Source organism: Oncorhynchus mykiss, chromosome 16 (genome assembly GCF_057628025.1).
Source record: "Oncorhynchus mykiss isolate SJ-2025 chromosome 16, ASM5762802v1, whole genome shotgun sequence".
Classification (NCBI taxonomy): domain Eukaryota; kingdom Metazoa; phylum Chordata; class Actinopteri; order Salmoniformes; family Salmonidae; genus Oncorhynchus; species Oncorhynchus mykiss.
Genome location: NC_143037.1, coordinates 16,517,009 through 16,537,782, shown reverse-complemented (window position 1 = coordinate 16,537,782; position 20,774 = coordinate 16,517,009). Strand labels below are relative to the sequence as shown.

General features: G+C 49.4%; 1 protein-coding gene across 4 annotated transcripts in view; it reads right to left on the bottom strand.

The window, feature by feature from the left end:
• Positions 1–20,774, bottom strand: part of LOC110491461 (vesicle transport through interaction with t-SNAREs homolog 1A) — a 197,963-nt gene that overhangs the window by 142,000 nt on the left and 35,189 nt on the right. For 2 of the 4 annotated variants that reach the window (XM_036946310.2, XM_036946315.2), the window contains exons 5-6: positions 18,333–18,353; positions 6,431–6,515 (exon numbers count right to left, since the gene is read on the bottom strand). In XM_036946310.2, the coding sequence (XP_036802205.1) occupies positions 6,431–6,515; positions 18,333–18,353 (106 nt within the window). The remainder of the gene's footprint in view (positions 1–6,430; positions 6,516–18,332; positions 18,354–20,774) is intronic. The other 2 variants (XM_036946313.2, XM_036946316.2) reach the window with 1 other exon arrangement.

The window sequence follows — 20,774 nt, the reverse complement described above, 5'->3', positions numbered from 1 at the left end:
CCTACCGCATTGTTGGTCGCTTCAATGATTTATCACAAAAAAGAGAGGGTGGGAGGGAGGGGAAGAAAGGGCTGTCGATTGAGTCATTGGCACCTTTGATTGACAAGGTCTAATCAGCTCATCTCTGTGCTAATAAAATTGATGGCCTGCAGTGCTGTTCTCTACCTGGCACAGCGTGAACTTTGGGCTGCCGAGGGGCCCCCAGGGGTCAGGCCCCGACCCTCTCAGCTTATCTAAACAGGGCTGAAATCAATCCCTAATGGTCTGTTCTCATTTTCCCCCATCGATCTGGGGCCCCCATCACCGGGGCCATGAGCTGAGGAGCCTCATCGCTGGCCCCTTGAAAATGCAAAGATGTCTTTTTTTGACGACGACAACGTTGTTTGTTTGACTGCTGAGCTTCAAAGAGGAAAAAGAGCCAAGATTAGAGCCGTCTGTTTATTCTCTGTTAAGTCCAAAAATGTCTCCTTAACCCTGTCAGTTTTACTTACAAATGTCAATACAAAAATAAAGGTCAGCCAAAGCAAAAACCTGATAAAATGAATTTATATGAATGCTGTTAGTACAGACATCGTTTGCTCAGCGGGAAATTAATATCCAGTGACAACTGTGTGGCGTTTTGGACAGCAACTAAGTGAGCTTTTTTACAGTATTATAGACACTATGTCCTGGGATTTCCAATAATCTTCTATGTAGAAGAACCCCTTACCTTCTAAGGACTCCTGTGTTGCTTGTGAGCGTCACAGCGGTCTAAGGCACTGCATCTCAGTGCTAGAGGCATCACTACAGACATCCTGGTTCGATTCCAGGCCGTATCACAACCGGCCGTGATTGGGAGTCCCATGGGGCGGCGCACAACTGGCCCGTCGTCCGGGTTTGGCCGGTGTAGGCCGTCATTGTAAATAAGAACTTGTTCTTAACTGACTTGCCTAGTTAAATTTTAAAAAAGGGTTTAAAAATATGTATTACAAATATTTAAAAAATGTAGCAAAACGTGTGTTCGTGACAGTCTCAGCTTTAAATAGTTAGTAGCTCAAACCATTTGGACTACATACATTTCTATAAAACGACCCAGCCCCGGGATCCTTCAGGACCCACCCTTATCTCACAAACACCGCTGCAGCTCAGCCTCCGTTAATAACACAGACAAACAGTTGGCATCTACAGATGCAGAAGAACTAGACAAATCAAACAGTACAACCCACAAGTCTGCAGCTCAAACACACTGTTTAAAAAAGGGTTAGAAGCCCAAACAAACGTGCCAGCGTGACGGTGGGACTGATTGGGTTAAAGGGATAGTTTGAGATTTTGGCAATACCATTTTTTTTCTCCTTGTACATACCCAGTGTCAGATGTATTGATTCTCTGTCTCTGCCACCAGTTTGAATGAAGGTCGTTTCTGGAGGGAATGCTAACTAGCTTTAGCACAATGACCAGAGATCACTCCGGGTTAGTAGAATTTTGGGGGGGAAATGTAACTTACATTACTTCAAGACAAAAGTGTTCCATCCAACAAATGTACACAGTTGCAGGATATAAAGAGCACTCACAGGAGCATCTCAAGTTCAAAACAGTAACGGTATTCTTCTTTCATTTCTCAAATGATTCTTTCCCAGATTCTTTATTAGGTCAATTATCAATTGAGTATGCACGTGTAGTGTATAGATATGTGTATGTGTTTGTCCTTCAAACGAAGCCAGTATACTGTCTTAATCTCCCCTCAGTAAACACAACTCTACCTTTTACCTCTCCAACTGATTCTAATCAAGGGGAGACAACTCGTCAGTACATATTAAATGTTTAATCTGACATGCCATCGATATCTAAACATGCCTCTTTGGAGTCAGTCTGGCCTCCTTCCATTGAGGGCTTGCAGACAACCCTGCTGAAAATGCTGTTAAATTGGCTAACTACATGCCCTCCTCCTGTACTTTAACAGGCAAGCCCTTGTGTCTGCATGTTCATACGTGCCTCGTAAGTCAGCGCCCTCCTCTAATGAACTTCTATACTTTATTTATGAGACAAACAGAGGCTGGTTCTTAAGGGTGCGTTTGATAAATACCCCGGCATGTCCACAGAGCCCTCTCAATATCCCTCAAAGGGCCTTCAGTGTTCCTGGCAAGCCTGCGCTTTGCTAAATATGAGAAAGAAAGAAGGAAAGAAAGGGAATGAGAGAGAGAGAACGAGAGAGAGAGGGAGCGAGAGAGAGAAAGAGAACGAGAGAGCGAAAGAGAGAGAGAGAGGGAGCGAGAGAGAGAAAGAGAACGAAAGAGAAAGAGAGAATGAGAGAAAGAGAAAGAATAAGAGAGAGAAAGAGAGAACGAGAGAGAAAGAAAGAGAGAAAGAGAGAGAAAGAAAGAGAGAAGGAGAGAGAAAGACAGGGAATGAGAGAGAGAGAGGGAATGAGAGAGAGAACGAGAGAGAAAACAAGAGCGAGAGAGAGAAAGACAGAGGGAATGAGAGAGAGAACGAGAGCGAGAAGAAAACTGAGCTAAAATTCTAAAATTATATTCTGTGAAGATTTATCATCTCAAAGAGCGAGAGAGACTTCTTTCCACAGGGCCATGGGGTAAGACAGGGATACAGCTTAAGCCCCACCCTCTTCAACATATATATCAACAAATTGGCGAGGACACAAGAACAGACTGCAGCACCCGGCCTCATCCTACTAGAATCTGAAGTCAAATGTCTACTGTTTACTGATGATCTGGTGATTCTGTCCACAACCAAGGAGGGCCTACAGCAGCACCTAGATCTGTGGCACAGATTATGTCAGACCTGGGCCCTGACAGTAAATCTCAGTAAGACAAAAATAATGGTGTTCCAAAAAGGTCCAGTTGCCAGGATCACAAAAAACTATACATACCTCGGCCTAACCGTCAGCGCCACAGGTAACTTCCACAAAGCTGTGAATGATCTGTGAGACAAGGCAAGAAGAGCCTTCTACGTCATCAAAAGGAACAACAAATTCGACATAATTAGGATCTGGCTAAAAATACTTGAATCAGTTATAGAACCCATTTTCCTTTATGGTTGTGAGGTCTGGGATCCGCCCACCAACCAATAATTCACAAAATGGGACAAACACAAAAATATCCTCAGTGTACAATGTAAAACACCAAATAACGCAGAATTAGGCCGATTCCCGTTGATAATCAAAATCCAGAAAAGAGACGTTAAATTCTACAACCACCTAAAAGGATGTGATTCCCAAACCTTCCATAACAAAGCAATCACCTACAGAGAGATGAACCTGGAGAAGAGCCTCCTAAGCAAGCTGGTCCTGGGGCTCTGTTCACAAACACAAACAGACCCCATAGAGTAACACAATTAGCCCCAACCATATCATGAGAAAACTAAAAGATAATTCTTTCCTATGTGTCAAGTAATTAACATTCTAGTTTGCTGTGTTTTTTTGCGTTATCTGGCACACACTGGCTACCTGACCACTGTGACTGACCCAAAATTAAGGAAAGCTTTGACTATGTACAGACTCAGTGAGCATAGCCTTACTATTGAGAAAGGCTGCCGTAGGCAGACCTGGCTCTCAAGAGAAGACAGGCTATGTGCACACTTCCCACAAAATGAGGTGGAAACTGAGCTGCACTTCCAAACCTCCTGCCAATTGTATGACCACATTAGAGACACATACTTCCCTCAGATTACACAGACCCAAAGAATTTGAAAACAAACCCAATTTTGATAAACTCCCATATCTACTGGGTGAAATAGCACAGTGTGCCATCACAGCAGCAAGATTTGTGACCTGTTGCCACAAGAAAATGGCAAACCCTGAAGAAGAAACACCATTGTAAATACAACCTATATTCATGTTTATTTATGTTCCCTTTCGTACTTTAACTATTGGCACATCATATGACATTTGAAATGTCTTTATTCTTCTGGAACTTTTGTGAGTGTAATGTTTACTGTTAATTATCTTTCCCATGCCAATAAAGCCCTTAAATTGAAAGAGAGAGAGAGAGAAAGAGAAAAATGATATTCTGTTAAGATTCACCATCTCGAAAAAAACTCTTCTTCTTTTATAAAAGTGACCTCACGGTACACTGGCATTTTGTGATTTGTGGTCATTAAGTGGAATGTTATCGATGCCAAGCAGCAGTTGAAGCTCCATCTTTCTCTCTACCTTTGTTCAGGATTTCTCTCTTTGAAAGAAAAGAGAAACCTTCTTTAAAATATATTTCTTACTCCGAATTGGTCAATTATAGTACCTACTGTATGGGGCATAATTATATATTGTGTGGATTTGGAAGGTAACTTTGAACTATTGTGAAATAGCTTCATTAACTGTTCTTCACTAAGAGTGGTTTTATTAGCCTCTTGAGTAGAGTTCAGGTTTCTGGTAACAAAGTCTATTGAGTGAGTTGTTGATTGGACAACTCGTCTGCACAAATTATTATTCTTTAACCCTTTGTAGACAATACACTCCTACATTCAACATTTCAAAGTGTATCCTATAACAATTTACATTTACATTTTAGTCATTTGGCAGACACTCTTTTCCGGAGCAACTTACAGGAGAAATTCGGGTACAGTACCTTGCTCAAGGGGACAGAGATTTTTCACTTAGTCGGCTCAGGATTCGAACCAGCGACCTTTTGGTTACTGGCTCAACGCTCTTAACCGATAGGCTACCCGCCGCCATATTTAACATGTAGAAATATTTATGCTTCAGATTGATTAATAAAAGCCATACTCTTGTCATTATTATTATCATCATCATCATTCTCTTTTTGTTTTAAAGTGAGATAACTGAATGAGCCATTTACTCTGCCAAACAGGTGATTTGAGTGCTTGCACAGTTCTCCTCACTGAAATACAATCAAACACAAAAATATTTTTAAAAGAATCTGAATTTCTCCACAGTATTTGATCATGTGTTGTGGTGGTGTGATTGTCCACTGATGTAAATATGCAGCACAGGGTGGTGAAGCAGGATTGGTTCACAACGCGACTGGATGCCGGATGCAGGAAAACTGGACAAAAAAGGGGTCATTCGCCCACTTCAATTCACAAACCACTTGGATGGATGACGCTTGTCAATGTTCGGGCTCTCAGTGCATATATTCTTTGTGTGTCTGGGTCCTCGACATACTGCAGCTTTTCTGTTGTTAGTAGTCTGACAGAGTTCCCAACGTGTCTGTTCTGTTGCTACCTAGTTGTGTTCTGAGCGTTGGTCCTCCCTGACCGTTTGCTGTTTGAGGTTGTGCATCTGAGCGGAGGGCCGGGGACGTCAGGGGATTAAATACAATGGGGCAAAAGCTCATACCCCACCAAACCCCAAACACCCCACTGCTGGTGTGGATCTGAGCAGTGTGTGGGGGACCAGGGGCATTGATAAATAGACATTGTTCTCAGTTAGCCGCACACACAGAGCGGATGAGATGGCCACTGGCAACGAGGGGTCAGAGGGCGCGCTGTGGAAAGGACTGGGACCCAGGAGGTAGAGAACGCGGTTAGACCACAGCACATTTCTTTAACACCAACCAACGGGCGTGACAAAACATCAAAACGAGCCATTCGACTGAAAGATATGACTGAATAGAATCAAAATACGGGCTGCCGCAGAGTTGGACACGTTGAAAACAGGAATAGTATAAGTCTCGGAGATCATCGGAGAATCATATGAAACAACATTTTTAAGCAGAGAATGCAGATTGTATTTATGAATTTGTGAGTTCTACTTACTGAACATCAAAAAGGCAGTCTGTGCACCCCTTTCTCGAATTGAATGATTAAATCTGTCGATGTCACACACACGTGCCACCCCTCCATTATAGTGTAAATGAAGAAACTTTTCAAAACTACAGCGGAAGCCAAAGAAAGCCAGTTAAAACTTCAAGAATGAGCTTTGATATCTCTCGAAGGAATACACTGTGACTCAATAATGTCAGACAATAAAAGGTCTGGTTTCAAATCCAAATGAGTCTCATTTTCCTATATATAAAACATCAAAACAAACCTTGATCGTGAGGATAAAACCTGATTTTCTGTTCTAGATGGCCGATTTATTTAGTCATGTTTATTGCGTTTTGATTGGTTCTCCGAATGAAGAACTAGCGGAGGAAACGCTGATGTTGTTTATTTTCAGTAGAGCTTCAACAACAAAAAACACCTCTCACTCACAGCCAGACAGATGCATGGGAGAAGAAGAGCGCATGCTTTTCCGGGAGCCGAACACGGAGCAGCGTAGCCCGCTCTGTCGCCCCGTACACCTCTTTCTCCCTCGCTCACCTTTGATGTGCTCCTGAAAATGTCACCAGTCGTCAAGGCGGCTGTTTTTTGTTTTTTAACTTCTCTTTCTCTCCACCCCGCATAAGAGTGAGACAATTTCATGTCGATCAATCACACACCCCACCCCCACCTCTAATTTCATAATGCCCCCTTCCCAACCAAACAGAACACATACCGGTTTCCACTGCTATCTGGTAGCCTGCGTCCAGCCTCCGAGATGACCTTTCCAGCTTCTCTGTGTTGTCCAACAGATGTGCTCTCTAAAAGAAATGGGAGAAATACAAGACAGAAAACAGAAGAATAATGATTGAGAGGGCTGGGAAGCGTTTCGGAGAAACATCTCGACGCCGTCACGAAACACTGACCAACACTATGACCACAACAGCAATAGCCCTGGCCAGAGACAATAATTGTCATGAACAACCAAGTGTGGACGGTGAAATATTGGCAACATGCAAGAAATGTTTTCCAAAAATGGACAACACAGTATCTCTTCTTAATCAATATTAAAATGAGAAGCACCAGAAGGTTCCCCCACCTCATCTCGTTCAGTCTCCTGCAACTCATTACTTCACATTTAGCGTGGAGGGCAAAGTTGAGGGAGGGGAGGAAGAGCTAATTGAGATGTAATAAATGATCATTTGCAGCTTTCAAGAAGAACATGTAAAAAAAAACTGTCAAGGTGACGGCTTTGGAATTAAGGAGAAAACCCTCATTAAAGTGGAAATCAAATGCATTTACTCTCCTCGTGAAGTTGGTTATGGAACATAAGACATGTATTGCTTTCTAGAAAGTTCTACTGGTGTGGCACATGGCCGGTGAGACAGTTTAACGCCTCAGAGGACACCAAATGACCATATCCTGACAATTCATTTGGAAGTGTATTGCGTAACAAGCGACTAGAAAAATGTAACATTAGCCTACAATATCATTTGTGAATCAACATTAAGCCCTAAAACAAATAGCAAAACACACAAAGAAACACCAGCACGTACTATGCAATCCTATAAAACACTGAGCAGTGACATATTTACACCATCAACAAATGGACACTGATCTACGCTGGGAACAACGGGACACTACACAGCTAACAGAATAGTCATACCTGTGCAATCAGCACATGTACCGCGGCTGTCTCACCAGTCAGTATTGGCCACTATAATAGACAATCCTAGTATAGACGATGATAAACCCGTACAACCATGAGTTCCAGTGTCAGAATACATCGAACAACAACATTTCAAGCCTTGCACGCAGAGTGCATTGCATGTTGGCTTATTCATCGGTATCGACGAATGGACAAGGTTGCCCATTGAAAGGATATACTGTATACAAGTTCCAAAGGGCTACCGAGGTACTTTGTGTTTCATACTGAGCAATTTGATCGTTTTTGCATTTCCATGTGCTGTGTATCTAGCTAGACAGCAGTAGGAGTTGTTACAGGCCAACACATTTGGCATCAAGAATATCTGTGAAATCCATAGCAAGCCGCTCTTCTTCTGAAAGAAATCAAAATGGTCATTCTTCCATTCACTGCTGGCGATTCTTTCGAAGCCAAGACCAGGTCAGATCGTGCTGCATCTTGTGACTCGGAAATTAAAGGGACAGTTCACCCAACTTACCAAATCACATATTGGTTTCCTTGACATGTAAACAGTCTATGGACAAGGCATGACAGCTGTGCTGTGGTGTAGTTTCCCTGGCACTGTTTCCGAATGCTAACGTTTTAGCACTTGTGGCACAAAGTCAAAAGGCCCAATATTAGCATCTCTACCGTCATGTTAAAATAATCTGTAAGTGACGGTTGAGCTTCACAATCAATTTGAGACCATTTCAAAATCTGTGGGAATGACACGTGAAAAATGTCTAATATCGGTCCGTTGAAATCCTGAAAGGTTAGCATTTGACAACAGTGCCAGGGAAACTACACCACAGCACGGCTGTCATGCCTTGTCCATAGACTGTTTACATGTCAAGGAAACCAATATGTGATTAGGTAAGTTGGGTGAACTGTCCCTTTAAAAGTGACATCATGGTCATAACACCACATTCAACACCATTGTATTATTACATTATAAACGGTCCTTACAATCTCATGCAGATAAAGTTACGGGGGAAAAAGGTCAGAGTCAAGGGTTTGAACCAAGGCACCACCTTGAATAGTAACCTGAACTCAAGTACGCACCTTGACCTACATAAAAGGTCATTTGTCTTGGGATTCTCCAGTCTTTCAGTGGTCAAATCTTCACTGAACCTACGAGTGTGACGTTCCGCAAGCCCAAGTCTACCGTAGAAGTACCATAGATCAACCACTCAGATGAACGGTAACTCTCTCTGTGAAAGGGGTTTACATTCGTTTAGAAAGGGAGGGAGGGGAGCTCTGGAATCTCTAGCTAAGCTATCAAAATCAGAGTGAGGGGAAAACAAGGAAAACTGCCTCTGAACTTTATTGTTTTTTCTCTAGCCACCTTCTCCTCACCGGTGGACAGATGTCATTTAAATTGACAGAAATACTTTTCAATAGTTAAAGGAAGGAGGGGACAGAGGGTCGGGGGGTGATGGTGAGAGAGAGGGAGAAAGAGGTGGTGGGTGGCTGGGTGTGCAGTGTGATGGTGGTGTGCCTGTGCACGCCGCGTGGGGAGAGAGAAGGAAGCCAGCTCGGCTTAATGAGCCCCTATGGATCAGCGGAGATGGAGGGGACGTATTGACATGCAACGCTTAAGCTAATACACCTAGACCCTGGCTGTGTGCCTCGGAGCACAAGGCAGCCGGGATACTGACAGAGTAGCTCGCTCCCCCGTTCTTCAAAGAGCTCAAGTGATTAGTATGTTATCATTACCATTCGAAACGTGATTTTCCTATTCCCTCTCGGCAAAGGTGACACGTCTCCCTGAGACGGCCAGCAGACTAGCTGCGCTGAAAAGCCACTTCAAAGCTTTTCTCCCTCTCCTCTTCCTCCATCCCTATACCTCTCTCTCTCCCTCCCTCCCACAATCCTCCCTATCCCCCTCACTCTCTAGCCTCCCTCCCTCTCTCCCCTCCCGTCTCTCCAGCCTCCCTCCCCGTCTCTCCAGCCTCCTCCCTCTCGTCTGCCATCTCTGTCTGTCCATCTCCCTCCAGCCTCTCCGGCCTCCCTCCCTCCCTCTCTCCAGCCTCCCTCCATCTCTCTTCAGCCTCCTTCCCTCCTCCTCCCTCTCCAGCATCCCTCCCTCTCCAGCCTCCCTCCCTTTCCCCTCTCCAGCCACCCTTCCTCCCTCCCTCCACCTCCAGCCTCCTTCCTCCCTCACTCCCTCCACCCTCGCTCAATCCCTAACCAGACTCCCTCTCCAGCCTCCCTCTCCAGCCTTCCTCTTTCTCCAGCCTCCCTCTTTCTCCAGCCTCCCTCCCTCTCTCGTCTCCAGCCACCCTTCCTCACTCCCTCCCCTCTCGCTTCAGCCTCCCTCCCTCCCCAGCCTCCCTCCCTCCCCAGCCTCCCTCCCTCCTCCTCTCTCTTCAGCCTCCCCCTCCCCTCCTCCCTCTCTCTCCAGCCTCCCTCCCTCCCTCTATCCAGTCTCCCTCACTCCCGCTCTCTCTCTCTCTCTCTCTCCAGTCTCCCTCCCGCTCTCTCTCTCTCTCTCCAGCCTCCCTCTGTCCCTTCCACTCTCTCTCCAGCCTCCCTATGTCCCTTCCACTCTCTCTCCAGCCTCCCTCCATCCATCCTCCCTCCCTCTCTCCAGCCTCCCTCCATCCACCCTCCCTCCCTCCCTCCCTCTCCCCCTCTCCAGCCCCGCTCTCTCTCCAGCCTCCCGCTCTATCTTCAGCCTCCCTCCGTCCATCCCGCTCTCTCTCCAGCCTCCCTCCGTCTACCCTCCCTCCCGCTCTCTCTCCAGCCTCCCTCGTCCCTCCGCTCTCTCTCCAGCCTCCCTTCGTCCCTCCCGCTCTCTCTCCAGCCTCCCGCTTTCTCTCCAGCCTCCCTCCGTTCCCCCCGCTCTCTCTCCAACCTCCCTCGGTCCCTCCCGCTCTCTCTCCAGCCTCCCTCCGTCCCTCCCGCTCTCTCTCCAGCCTCCATCCATCCATCCTCCCTCTCTCCAGCCTCCCTCCCTCCCCCCCTCTCCAGCCCCGCTCTCTCTCCAGCCTCCCGCTCTCTCTCCAGCCTCCCTCCATCTACCCTCCCTCCCGCTCTCTCTCCAGCCTCCCTCGTCCCTCCGCTCTCTCTCCAGCCTCCCTTCGTCCCTCCCGCTCTCTCTCCAGCCTCCCTTCGTCCCTCCCGCTCTCTCTCCAGCCTCCCTCCGTCCCTCCCGCTTTCTCTCCAGCCTCCCTCCGTCCCTCCCGCTCTCTCTCCAACCTCCCTCCGTCCCTCCCGCTCTCTCTCCAGCCTCCCTCCATCCATCCCGCTCTATCTCCAGCCTTCCTCTCTCCATCCACCCTCCCTCCATCCATCCACCCTCCCTCCCTCCCTCCCGCACCCTCTCCAGCCACCCTTCCTCCCTCCCTCCCTCTCGCTTCAGCCTCCCCCCTCCCTTTCCCGCTCTCTCCAGTCCCCCTCCTTCCCGCTCTCTCTCCCTCCAGCCTCCCTCCGTCCCTCCCGCTCTCTCTCCAGCCTCCCTCCGTCCCTCCAGACTCCCTCGCCAGCCTCACTCCCTTTCCCCTCTCCAAACACCCTTCCTCCCTCCCTCTCGCTTTAGCCTCCCCCTCCCCTCCTCCCTCTCCAGCATCCCTCCCTCTCTCCAGCCTCCCTCCCTCTCCAGACTCCCTCGCCAGCCTCCCTCCCTTTCCCCTCTCCAGACACCCTTCCTCCCTCCCTCTCGCTTCAGCCTCCCCCTCAACTCCCTCCCTCTCTCTCTCCAGCCTCCCTCCCTCTCCAGTCCCCCTCCCTCCCCCCTCTCTCTCCAGCCTCCCTCTGTCCCTCCCACTCTCTCTCAGCCTCCCTCCGTCCCTCCCGCTCTCTCTCCAGCCTCCCTCTGTCCCTCCCGCTCTCTCTCCAGCCTCCCTCCATCCATCCACCCTCCCTCCTTCTCTCCCTCTCCAGTCTCCCTCTCTCCCTCTCCAGCCTTTCTTTCCAGCTTAGCTCTCTCTCCAGCCTCGCTCTCTTTCTCCAGCATTGCTCCATCCCTCTCTCGCCAGTCTCCCTCCTTCCCGCTCTCTCTTTCTCCAGTCCCCCTCCTTCCCGCTCTCTCTCCCTCCAGCCTCCCTCCGTCCCTCCCGCTCTCTCTCCAGCCTCCCTCCGTCCCTCCCGATCTCTCTCCAGCCTCCATCCCGCTCCCTCTCCAGCCTCCCTTTCCAGCTTCGCTCTCTTTCTCCAGCCTCGCTCCATCCCTCTCTCCAGCCGCCCTCCCTCCCCCCGCTCTCTCTCTCTCTCTCCAGTCTCCCTCTCTCCAGTCTCCCTCCCTCCCCCTCTCTCTCGTCTCCCTCCCTCCCGCGCTCTCTTTCTCTCCAGTCCCCCTCCGTCCCTTCAGCCTCCCTCAATCCCTCCAGCCTCCATCCGTCCCTCCCGCTCTCTCTCCAGCCTCCCTCCGCTCTCTCCAGCCTCCCTCCGTCCCTCCCACTCTCTCACCAGCCTCCCTCCATCCACCCTCCCTCTCTCCAGCCTCCCTCCATCCACCCTCCCTCCTTCCCTCTCCCCCTCTACAGCCCCGCTCTCTCTCCAGCCTCCCTCCGTCCCTCCCGCTCTCTCTCCAGCCTCCCTCCGTCCCTTCCGATCTCTCTCCAGCCTCCATCCCGCTCCCTCTCCAGTCTCCCTCTCTCCCTCTCCAGCCTCCCTTTCCAGCTTCGCTCTCTCTCTCCAGCCTCACTCTCTTTCTCCAGCCTCGCTCCATCCCTCTCTCCAGCCGCCCTCCCTCCCCCCGCTCTCTCTCTCCAGTCTCCCTCCCTCCCCCTCTCTCTCGTCTCCCACCCTCCCGCTCCCTCTTTCTCTCCAGTCCCCCTCCGTACCTTCAGCCTCCCTCAATCCCTCCAGCCTCCCTCCGTCCCTCCCGCTCTCACTCCAGCCTCCCTCCGCTCTCTCCAGCCTCCCTCCGTCCCTCCCACTCTCTCACCAGCCTCCCTCCATCCACCCTCCCTCTCTCCAGCCTCCCTCCATCCACCCTCCCTCCCTCCTTCCCTCTCCCCCTCTACAGCCCCGCTCTCTCTCCAGCCTCCCTCCGTCCCTCCCGCTCTCTCACCAGCCTCCCTCCGTCCCTCCCGCTCTCTCTCCAGCCTCCCTTCGTCCATCCCGCTCTCTCTCCAGCCTCCCTCCCTCCATCCACCCTCCCTCACTTTCTCCCTCTCCCTCTCTCCAGCCTCCCTCTGTCCATCCCGCTCTCTCCCCAGCCTCTCTCCAGCCTCCCTCCGTCCCTCCCGGTCTCTCTCCAGCCTCCCTCCGTCCCTCCCGGTCTCTCTCCAGCCTCCCTCCGTCCCTCCCGGTCTCTCTCCAGCCTCCCTCCGTCCCTCCCGGTCTCTCTCCAGCCTCCCTCCGTCCCTCCCGGTCTCTCTCCAGCCTCCCTCCGTCCCTCCCGGTCTCTCTCCAGCCTCCCTCCGTCCCTCCCGGTCTCTCTCCAGCCTCCCTCCGTCCCTCCCGGTCTCTGTCCAGCCTCCCTCCGTCCCTCCCGGTCTCTCTCCAGCCTCCCTCCGTCCCTCCCGGTCTCTCTCCTGCCTTCCTCAGTCCCTCGTGGTCTCTCTACAGCCTCCCTCTGTCCCTCCCTAGCGTCCCTCCCTCCCTCTCTCCAGCCTCCCTCCGTCCATCCCTCCCTCTCTCCAGCCTCCCTCCGTCCATCCCTCCCTCCCTAGCCTCCCTCCGTCCATCCCTCCCTCTCTCCAGCCTCCCTCTGTCCATCCCTCCCTCCGTCCATCCCTCCCTCTCTCCAGGCTCCCTCCGTCCATCCCTCCCTCTAGGCTCCCTCCCTCTCTCCAGCCTCCCTCCCTCCAGCCTCCCTCCCTCCCTCTCTCTAACCTCCCTCCCTCCCTCCCTCTCACTCTCCAGCCTCCCTAACTCCCTCCCTCCAGCCTCCCTCCCTCTCTCCAGCCTCCCTCCGTCCCTCCCGGTCTCTCTCCAGCCTCCCTCCGTCCCTCCCGGTCTCTCTCCAGCCTCCCTCCGTCCCTCTCGGTCTCTCTCCTGCCTCCCTCAGTCCCTCCCGGTCTCTCTCCAGCCTCCCTCTGTCCCTCCCTAGCGTCCCTCCCTCCGTCCCTCCCTCCCTCTCTCCAGCCTCCCTCCGTCCATCCCTCCCTCTCTCCAGCCTCCCTCCGTCCATCCCCCCCTCTCTCCAGCCTCCCTCCGTCCATCCCTCCCTCTCTCCAGGCTCCCTCCGTCCATCCCTCTCTCTCTCCAGGCTCCCTCCGTCCATCCCTCCCTCTCTCCAGGCTCCCTCCCTCTCTCTCTCTCCAGCCTCCCTCCCTCCCTCCCTCTCTCTAGCCTCCCTCTCTCTAGCCTCCCTCCCTCCCTCTCTCCAGCCTCCCTAACTCCCTCCCTCCAGCCTCCCCTCCCTCCTTCTCTCCAGCCTCCCTCCGTCCCTCCCTCACTCCCGGTCTCTCTCCAGCCTCCCTCCTTCCCTCCCTCCCTAGCGTCCCTCCCTCCCTCCATCCATCCATCCCTCCCTCTCTCCAGGCTCCCTCCCTCCCTCTCTCCAGCCTCCCTCCCTCCCTCCCTCTCTCCAGCCTCCCTCCAGCCTCCCTCCCTCTCTCCAGCCTCCCTCCCTCCCTCTCTCCAGCCTCCCTCCCTCCCTCCCTCTCTCCAGCCTCCCTCCCTCCCTCCCTCTCTCCAGCCTCCCTCCCTCCCTCTCTCCAGCCTCCCTCCCTCCCTCCCTCTCCAGCCTCCCTCCCTCCCTCTCCAGCCTCCCTTTCTCCCTCTCCAGCCTCCCTTTCTCCCTCTCTCCAGCCTCCCTCCCTCCCTCTCTCCAGCCTCCCTCCCTCCCTCTCTCCAGCCTCCCTCCCTCCCTCCCTCCCTCTCTCCAGCCTCCCTCCCTCCCTCCCTCCCTCTCTCCAGCCTCCCTCCCTCCCTCTCCAGCCTCCCTACCTCCCTCTCCAGCCTCCCTACCTCCCTCTCCAGCCTCCCTACCTCCCTCTCCAGCCTCCCTACCTCCCTCTCCAGCCTCCCTACCTCCCTCTCCAGCCTCCCTACCTCCCTCTCCAGCCTCCCTACCTCCCTCTCCAGCCTCCCTACCTCCCTCTCTCCAGCCTCCCTACCTCCCTCTCTCCAGCCTCCCTACCTCCCTCTCTCCAGCCTCCCGCCGTCCCTCCCTCCCTCTCTCTCTCCAGCCCCCCCTCCGTCCATCCCTCCCTCTCTCAAGCCTCCCTCCCTCCCTCCCTCCCTCTCTCCAGCCTCCCTCCCTCCCTCCCTCTCTCCAGCCTCCCTACCTCCCTCTCCAGCCTCCCTACCTCCCTCTCCAGCCTCCCTACCTCCCTCTCCAGCCTCCCTACCTCCCTCTCCAGCCTCCCTACCTCCCTCTCCAGCCTCCCTACCTCCCTCTCCAGCCTCCCTACCTCCCTCTCCAGCCTCCCTACCTCCCTCTCCAGCCTCCCTACCTCTCTCCAGCCTCCCTACCTCTCTCCAGCCTCCCTACCTCCCTCTCTCCAGCCTCCCTACCTCCCTCTCTCCAGCCTCCCGCCGTCCCTCCCTCCCTCTCTCTCTCCAGCCTCCCTCCGTCCATCCCTCCAGCCTCCCTCTGTCCATCCCTCCAGCCTCCCTCTGTCCATCCCTCCAGCCTCCCTCTGTCCATCCCTCCAGCCTCCCTCTGTCCATCCCTCCAGCCTCCCTCTGTCCATCCCTCCAGCCTCCCTCTGTCCATCCCTCCAGCCTCCCTCTGTCCATCCCTCCAGCCTCCCTCTGTCCATCCCTCCAGCCTCCCTCTGTCCATCCCTCCAGCCTCCCTCTGTCCATCCCTCCAGCCTCCCTCTGTCCATCCCTCCAGCCTCCCTCTGTCCATCCCTCCAGCCTCCCTCTGTCCATCCCTCCAGCCTCCCTCTGTCCATCCCTCCAGCCTCCCTCTCTCCAACCATCCCTCCACCCCGCTCTCTCTCCAGCCTCCATCCATCCTGCCTCCCTCCCTCCAGCCTCCCTCCCTCCCTCCCTCCAGCCTCCCTCCCTCTCGTCATTAGAATAATGGGCCCAGCCCGGTTTGACACTGACAGAAGCTGAAGGGGTGAGAGTGCAGGCCAGCCGGCACAGATCCAGTACCAACACCAGCCTTCTAACCACTTCATCAGATGTATAAAATCCACCAATAGGAAATAAAGTAGAATAAAAAACCCTCAGGATGGTTCAGCTATTTCTAAAAATGCTGAGATGTCATCTTAACACACCAGGGTGGTCCTGGTACACGAAGCCAGTGCCAACACCAGTTGTAGGTACGAGTTCTAAACATGTACCATATCCATAATCCAATACCTACAATCTACAACAGCCCAAAACAACACTCCTTGACCTGTATAACCATCTCTCTACTGACGCAATGGGACAAGAGGATGGAATCAGTGTAGAACTACACCCTTCAGAAACACAATGGTGCATTTCCCTAAGACACCCAGTCAGTTTGAGCATCTTCCCTGCTAACCATTTAAATAAGAGGGAGTTGCTAGCCACTCCTGGTGAGCTACAACTGTGTGACTGTGTAGAGCACGGGGCTCACACACACACACACACACACACACGACTAGAAGTGGCTTTGGATAAAAGCATCTGCTAAATGGCATATATCAAGCCTCAAGGCTATGTCAGAGGAGCAGAGTCACCAAAATATCATAAGAATAAACACACAAACCCATAATAATACCTGCCATACACCTCCAGGAGAAAATGATAATGGCCTGTTATCTAAATGAATCTTCTTCACATACAGCTAAACACAAAACAATGTAAAAACAATACATATTGTGCGTCCGCGACTGCATTGGTGTGCGCCCCTTCCCCATTTCCACGTATGCCTTTTTATCTGACATCTAAATTTGCAACAAAGACCTTCTTAGGAACTATACAAATGAGATGGTTTTTTTTGTGGGGGGGGGCAGCAGAACAATGCATCTGCAGTGCCAAAAAATCTCTTCCTTCCCCGTTTCTGCTGCCTTTTTTCAATATCAAACGACGGTAACCATCACCATTTTCAAAAGTTCCGATGATTCCTTATTACTTCAATAGGGGGGGGGGGGGGGGGGGGGGGAGTCAAAGTGAATAATGATGACAGCTGTGATTCAGACGGGCTGTGTGATCTTCGCCGCGGTTTTGTTTGGGACTTGTAAGATGAGGAATTAGAAGTGTCAAACAGCTGTGAATATGGGTGCTAAATATTTAAGCATGTTTTCCAGCTGAGGAAAAAGTATAGTTATTTTTTTTTAAAGGGAGGCTTAAGTGTGAATAAGCTGTGCCAGCCTTTGATTCAAATGCAGGAAGAATGGGAAGAAAAGGGAGTAGATCAGAATTTTTGATATAGTGAAGAGGGCGGGAATCAAACCCAATTAAAGAGTGGTGCGTTCCACGGGGGAAGATAGGCGAGGCAACGAAAGGTTTCACCTGACCTGAGGCATGCAGTGTGGCAAGGTGGAGGAAAGAGGACAATAAGAAGTCTGGAGAGAACAGCGTTCTGAATGGACGTGAATGGAGGGTGGCGTCGATAGGAATAGTATCGCTCAGCTCCAGGAAACACAACAAAAACATTGGCTAACACTAAGAACCCTGCATATACACATTCACAGACGACCTTACAAAACACATGCACACATCCACACACAGAGATGAAAAGTAAGTCTCATGTTGCCTAAAGAGATGCTCCAAACAGATTTGCTCAAGCATGGCCGATTCATCTTTAAATGTATATTTGTGTTTGTCTAAGTGCCTCTAAATAACTTAGTGCCTCCAAAGTCACAATGGATATATCAACAGATATTCCTGTTGACAATTGTGTCCTGTTAGTCATTCTGAACAGCGATTGAAGGAGGGGAACCTGGTCAGGTAACGGAATGAGTGATGAGAATTTTACTCCAGCAGGTTCATGCAGAGCAAAATTGCTAATAAACGAAGACCAGAAGAAACCACCACCGTTTGCTGTCTTTTTGAATCCAGGCCACAATTGAACTCCAAATCAGGTTCCATTACATCTCATGTCAGCACGTGGGTTTTTCCACCAGCTCTCAGCCAGCCCATGGCCACCAGCCATGCTCCCTCCCAGCCCGTGTTTCCATGTGTTCAGACCAGAAGAGACAATCCAAGCCCCTCTACTGTCGGTCTTTTAATATAAAAACCAAGCATTGTGTCTATTCAACAGTATTCTATGGGGAAAGGTGTAGCATGGCGGTGATGTAACGGTGGGGGGGGGGGGGGGGGTCGCATCAAGATAGTGGCGGGCTGATGGTGCTAGATTGCTGTGCGAGGATAGCAGATAGGAGATCCCCCTATGACGACATTACATAAAAGCTTCCTGAGGCAACATTTGACACAAAGCCATATCACAAACGCAACAAAGACATGTACTGTACAAGCCAATAGAAACACAAAAGCTGGAGAATAGAAACCTGAGCAAAGATTATTTTCAGCCTTCAAAGACGTTTCAAAGTGTCGTATTGCTACAGTACATGAACTTCGCTTTCCTTTGATGACGTGATAATTAAAAATTAATAAATAACCAATCCAGAATGTATTCATCGATTACATTGAAATATTCCCTATATAAAATATCATAATTATACTGATAACCGATCACTCCATCTTTTTACAATAACAAATACAAAACTACAACAACTATAGTATTACTACTACATCCCGACTACACAGTAAGTGTTATTTAAGGGAAAAATGCAGAATTCCCTAATTCCTGGTGATATTGAGCAGCCATGATTGCTGAGCATAAAGACGTTGAGAGTTATCTGGTGAAATAGTGGGCGGGCCTTCTGGGGTTTAACCCTTCAGCAGTGTCCTTTATCCCTGCCTTTTTATCAATATGTGCTTTGTAAAGAGTGTACTATCACAAATAATACCTTTTCAGGCTTGTACAGAAAATACATTTCATTGAATTTATACACAGAGGCTCATAAGAACCTCAGAAAACAGCCTTGGCCTTTAGGCTGCAGAGATGAGGGCATAAAGATATTCAGATGGAAAGGAATCAAAAAAACAGGATAGCCATAGAAGAACTTACCTCTTCACGTAACTTGATCAACTGCCACGTGAAAGCAGAGAGAGAGAGAGAGAGAAAAATAGAGGGAGGGAGGGAAAGATAAAAAGGAAAGACATGGCAGGAAGCAGATCATGCGGCCGGGTAAAGAATTAACCTTGACGATTTATCGGCTTGCATGTTCAGCGTTTGGAAATCACAGACAAGCACATTAAACGACGCTAAACACGAGACTCGCGCAGACTTTTCGGAACAAGCTAAGATCAAGTTCTCTCGCTGTCACATGAGACAACGAGAGGGAATGGATTGCTCGCCTCGCAGTGTCTAAACTAGCATCGTCGAGGAAGTCGAATCACAGGACTTATGGCAAAAACATTCTAGATCCCACTCTGTACAGTAGGAAAATACAGTTTGAGTACAGTGTGCATAGAAGTTTAAATGAGGGAATAATATATACATATATATCTATATATCCTTATGCAGGATCCCAGGGAGATAATACAAAAAGTATTGAGATATATGCCTTTTTTATTCTACATTGTAGAAATGTAGAACCATTCCATTGTTGGCAATGTGTCCATCAATGGTGACATATTGTCAATATTTCATGTACCTCAGTACAGACGCCTGCTGTGTGGATTATGTATGGATACCCGTGTGAGGGCGCCTGTGTTATACATATACTGTACATACATACATACATGCATGCATGCATACATACATACATACATACATACATACATACATACATACATACATAACGGTGGAGCTTATCAGGACAACCGTTACCGGGGGGACATGAAAAATTAATCTTTGCATTAGTTATTCATTTTTGATGAAAGAGAATGTCAAATAGAAATAGGTAAATAGAATATATTGTTGTTACCATTGTTGTTACTTTCTATATGTAAGAGAGAGACATTGGAGGACAGCAACAATTCAATTTGAGTGAGTTTTATCACAACTAAAAAAGGACGCTTTCCACAACCTGCTCTTCATGTCGGGGAACGTCATGGAGAGGGGGCTTATCATGTGAACGCAACATGATTTAGAAGAGGAGGGGAAGGACAAGTTTCTTAATTTGTTAGCCGTTGCAGGTGATTTTCTTTTAAATCTCTATTTCTTGGGTGAGATTTAAGGTTAGCAGATCTGAAGGGAGGCTCAGGGATACATGACTTTCCTCTCATCTCACTTTGTATGTGGTGGTCATTTAGAATTTTGCTAGTTTGAAATCATTTGCTATGATATCACAAAAGAGGTAGGAGGACTTGGATCAGAAATGATGAACTTGACGGTTGAGAAGAAAGAAAAAGCCTTGGTGGTAGGATTGATGTTAAACTATTGGTTGTCGTGGCCACAGTCGTCAAGAATAACAGGCTCCTCTGAAAGGCACTCACACCGAAGAGTTAACAAGGAAGCAGCCACCCAGTCGGCAAACATTGATGAGAAATGTAAGCACAATTACGTCAGTGTAACGTTGTACTCTGACGGATGACTATTAGCATTTGAGAGAGTGAGAAAATTAAACAGTCATATCTGGAGTGGCACCATCAATATTGTCACTGTTCAGTAAAAAAAAAATCTATAATATGGTTATTTGTAGACAACTAACCTTAAAAATAGTGAATTTATTTAAATATACAAAATAAATATTATGCTTTGAATTAGGGTGGATTTTTTTTTTTTTTACATGTCTGATTGATGTTTAGAAACGTATATACTTTTAGTAAGCTTTCCCCGATTGAATTATAAAAAGATTTCCAATTACAAATATGTATTTTATATTTAATCATTAAATATCGTAATTCTGAGTTTAAAAAAGTTAAATACCATGGAAGGGCAAATCTGAAGAACAATTCAAAAAAAGGTCAGAGAAATAATGTAGCACTGCACCACTGTCAAGCGATATGGAATCCCTCGAGTGACAGAATGAAATAAAAGGAGTTAAATGAAATATACCTAAAAGTAAAAAAGCTTTATTTGTGTGTGCTGAGAGTTGCATTTTAGAGAGATCTTGCCTTGGGGAACTCGGCAGCAACAGACAGGCTAACAAATGTTTTTTTAGTTTTTTTTTAACATTGCAAAGAAATGCGATTTTCTTCCGTCTTTCTTTCGGTGAGAAAAAGGGCCACTTTGCAGCCTGGAAACTGTCCATTATTTCGAAGGTCACAACCGCCTGGGTTGAATGCCTTATTGAGGGGGCCAAAGTTTAAAACTACACATGTGGCTATTTAGGATTTGAACAGGCCAGCCAGAGCCGCCGCCGATCACACGCCGCAGCCCTGCCGTCCAATTCAATGGAGGACCAAACAAAAGTTGTTCCATCTTATTTGTGCTGCTTGGCCGATTGGAAGTCCTCGTGGAGGATTTGCTGAAACTATATGAGGGGTTTTGTGCTTGGCATTCCCTTTTTTTTCTCCATATAGATGTATCTTTCTTTGGCATCCATTCTTTTAAAAAGTAACC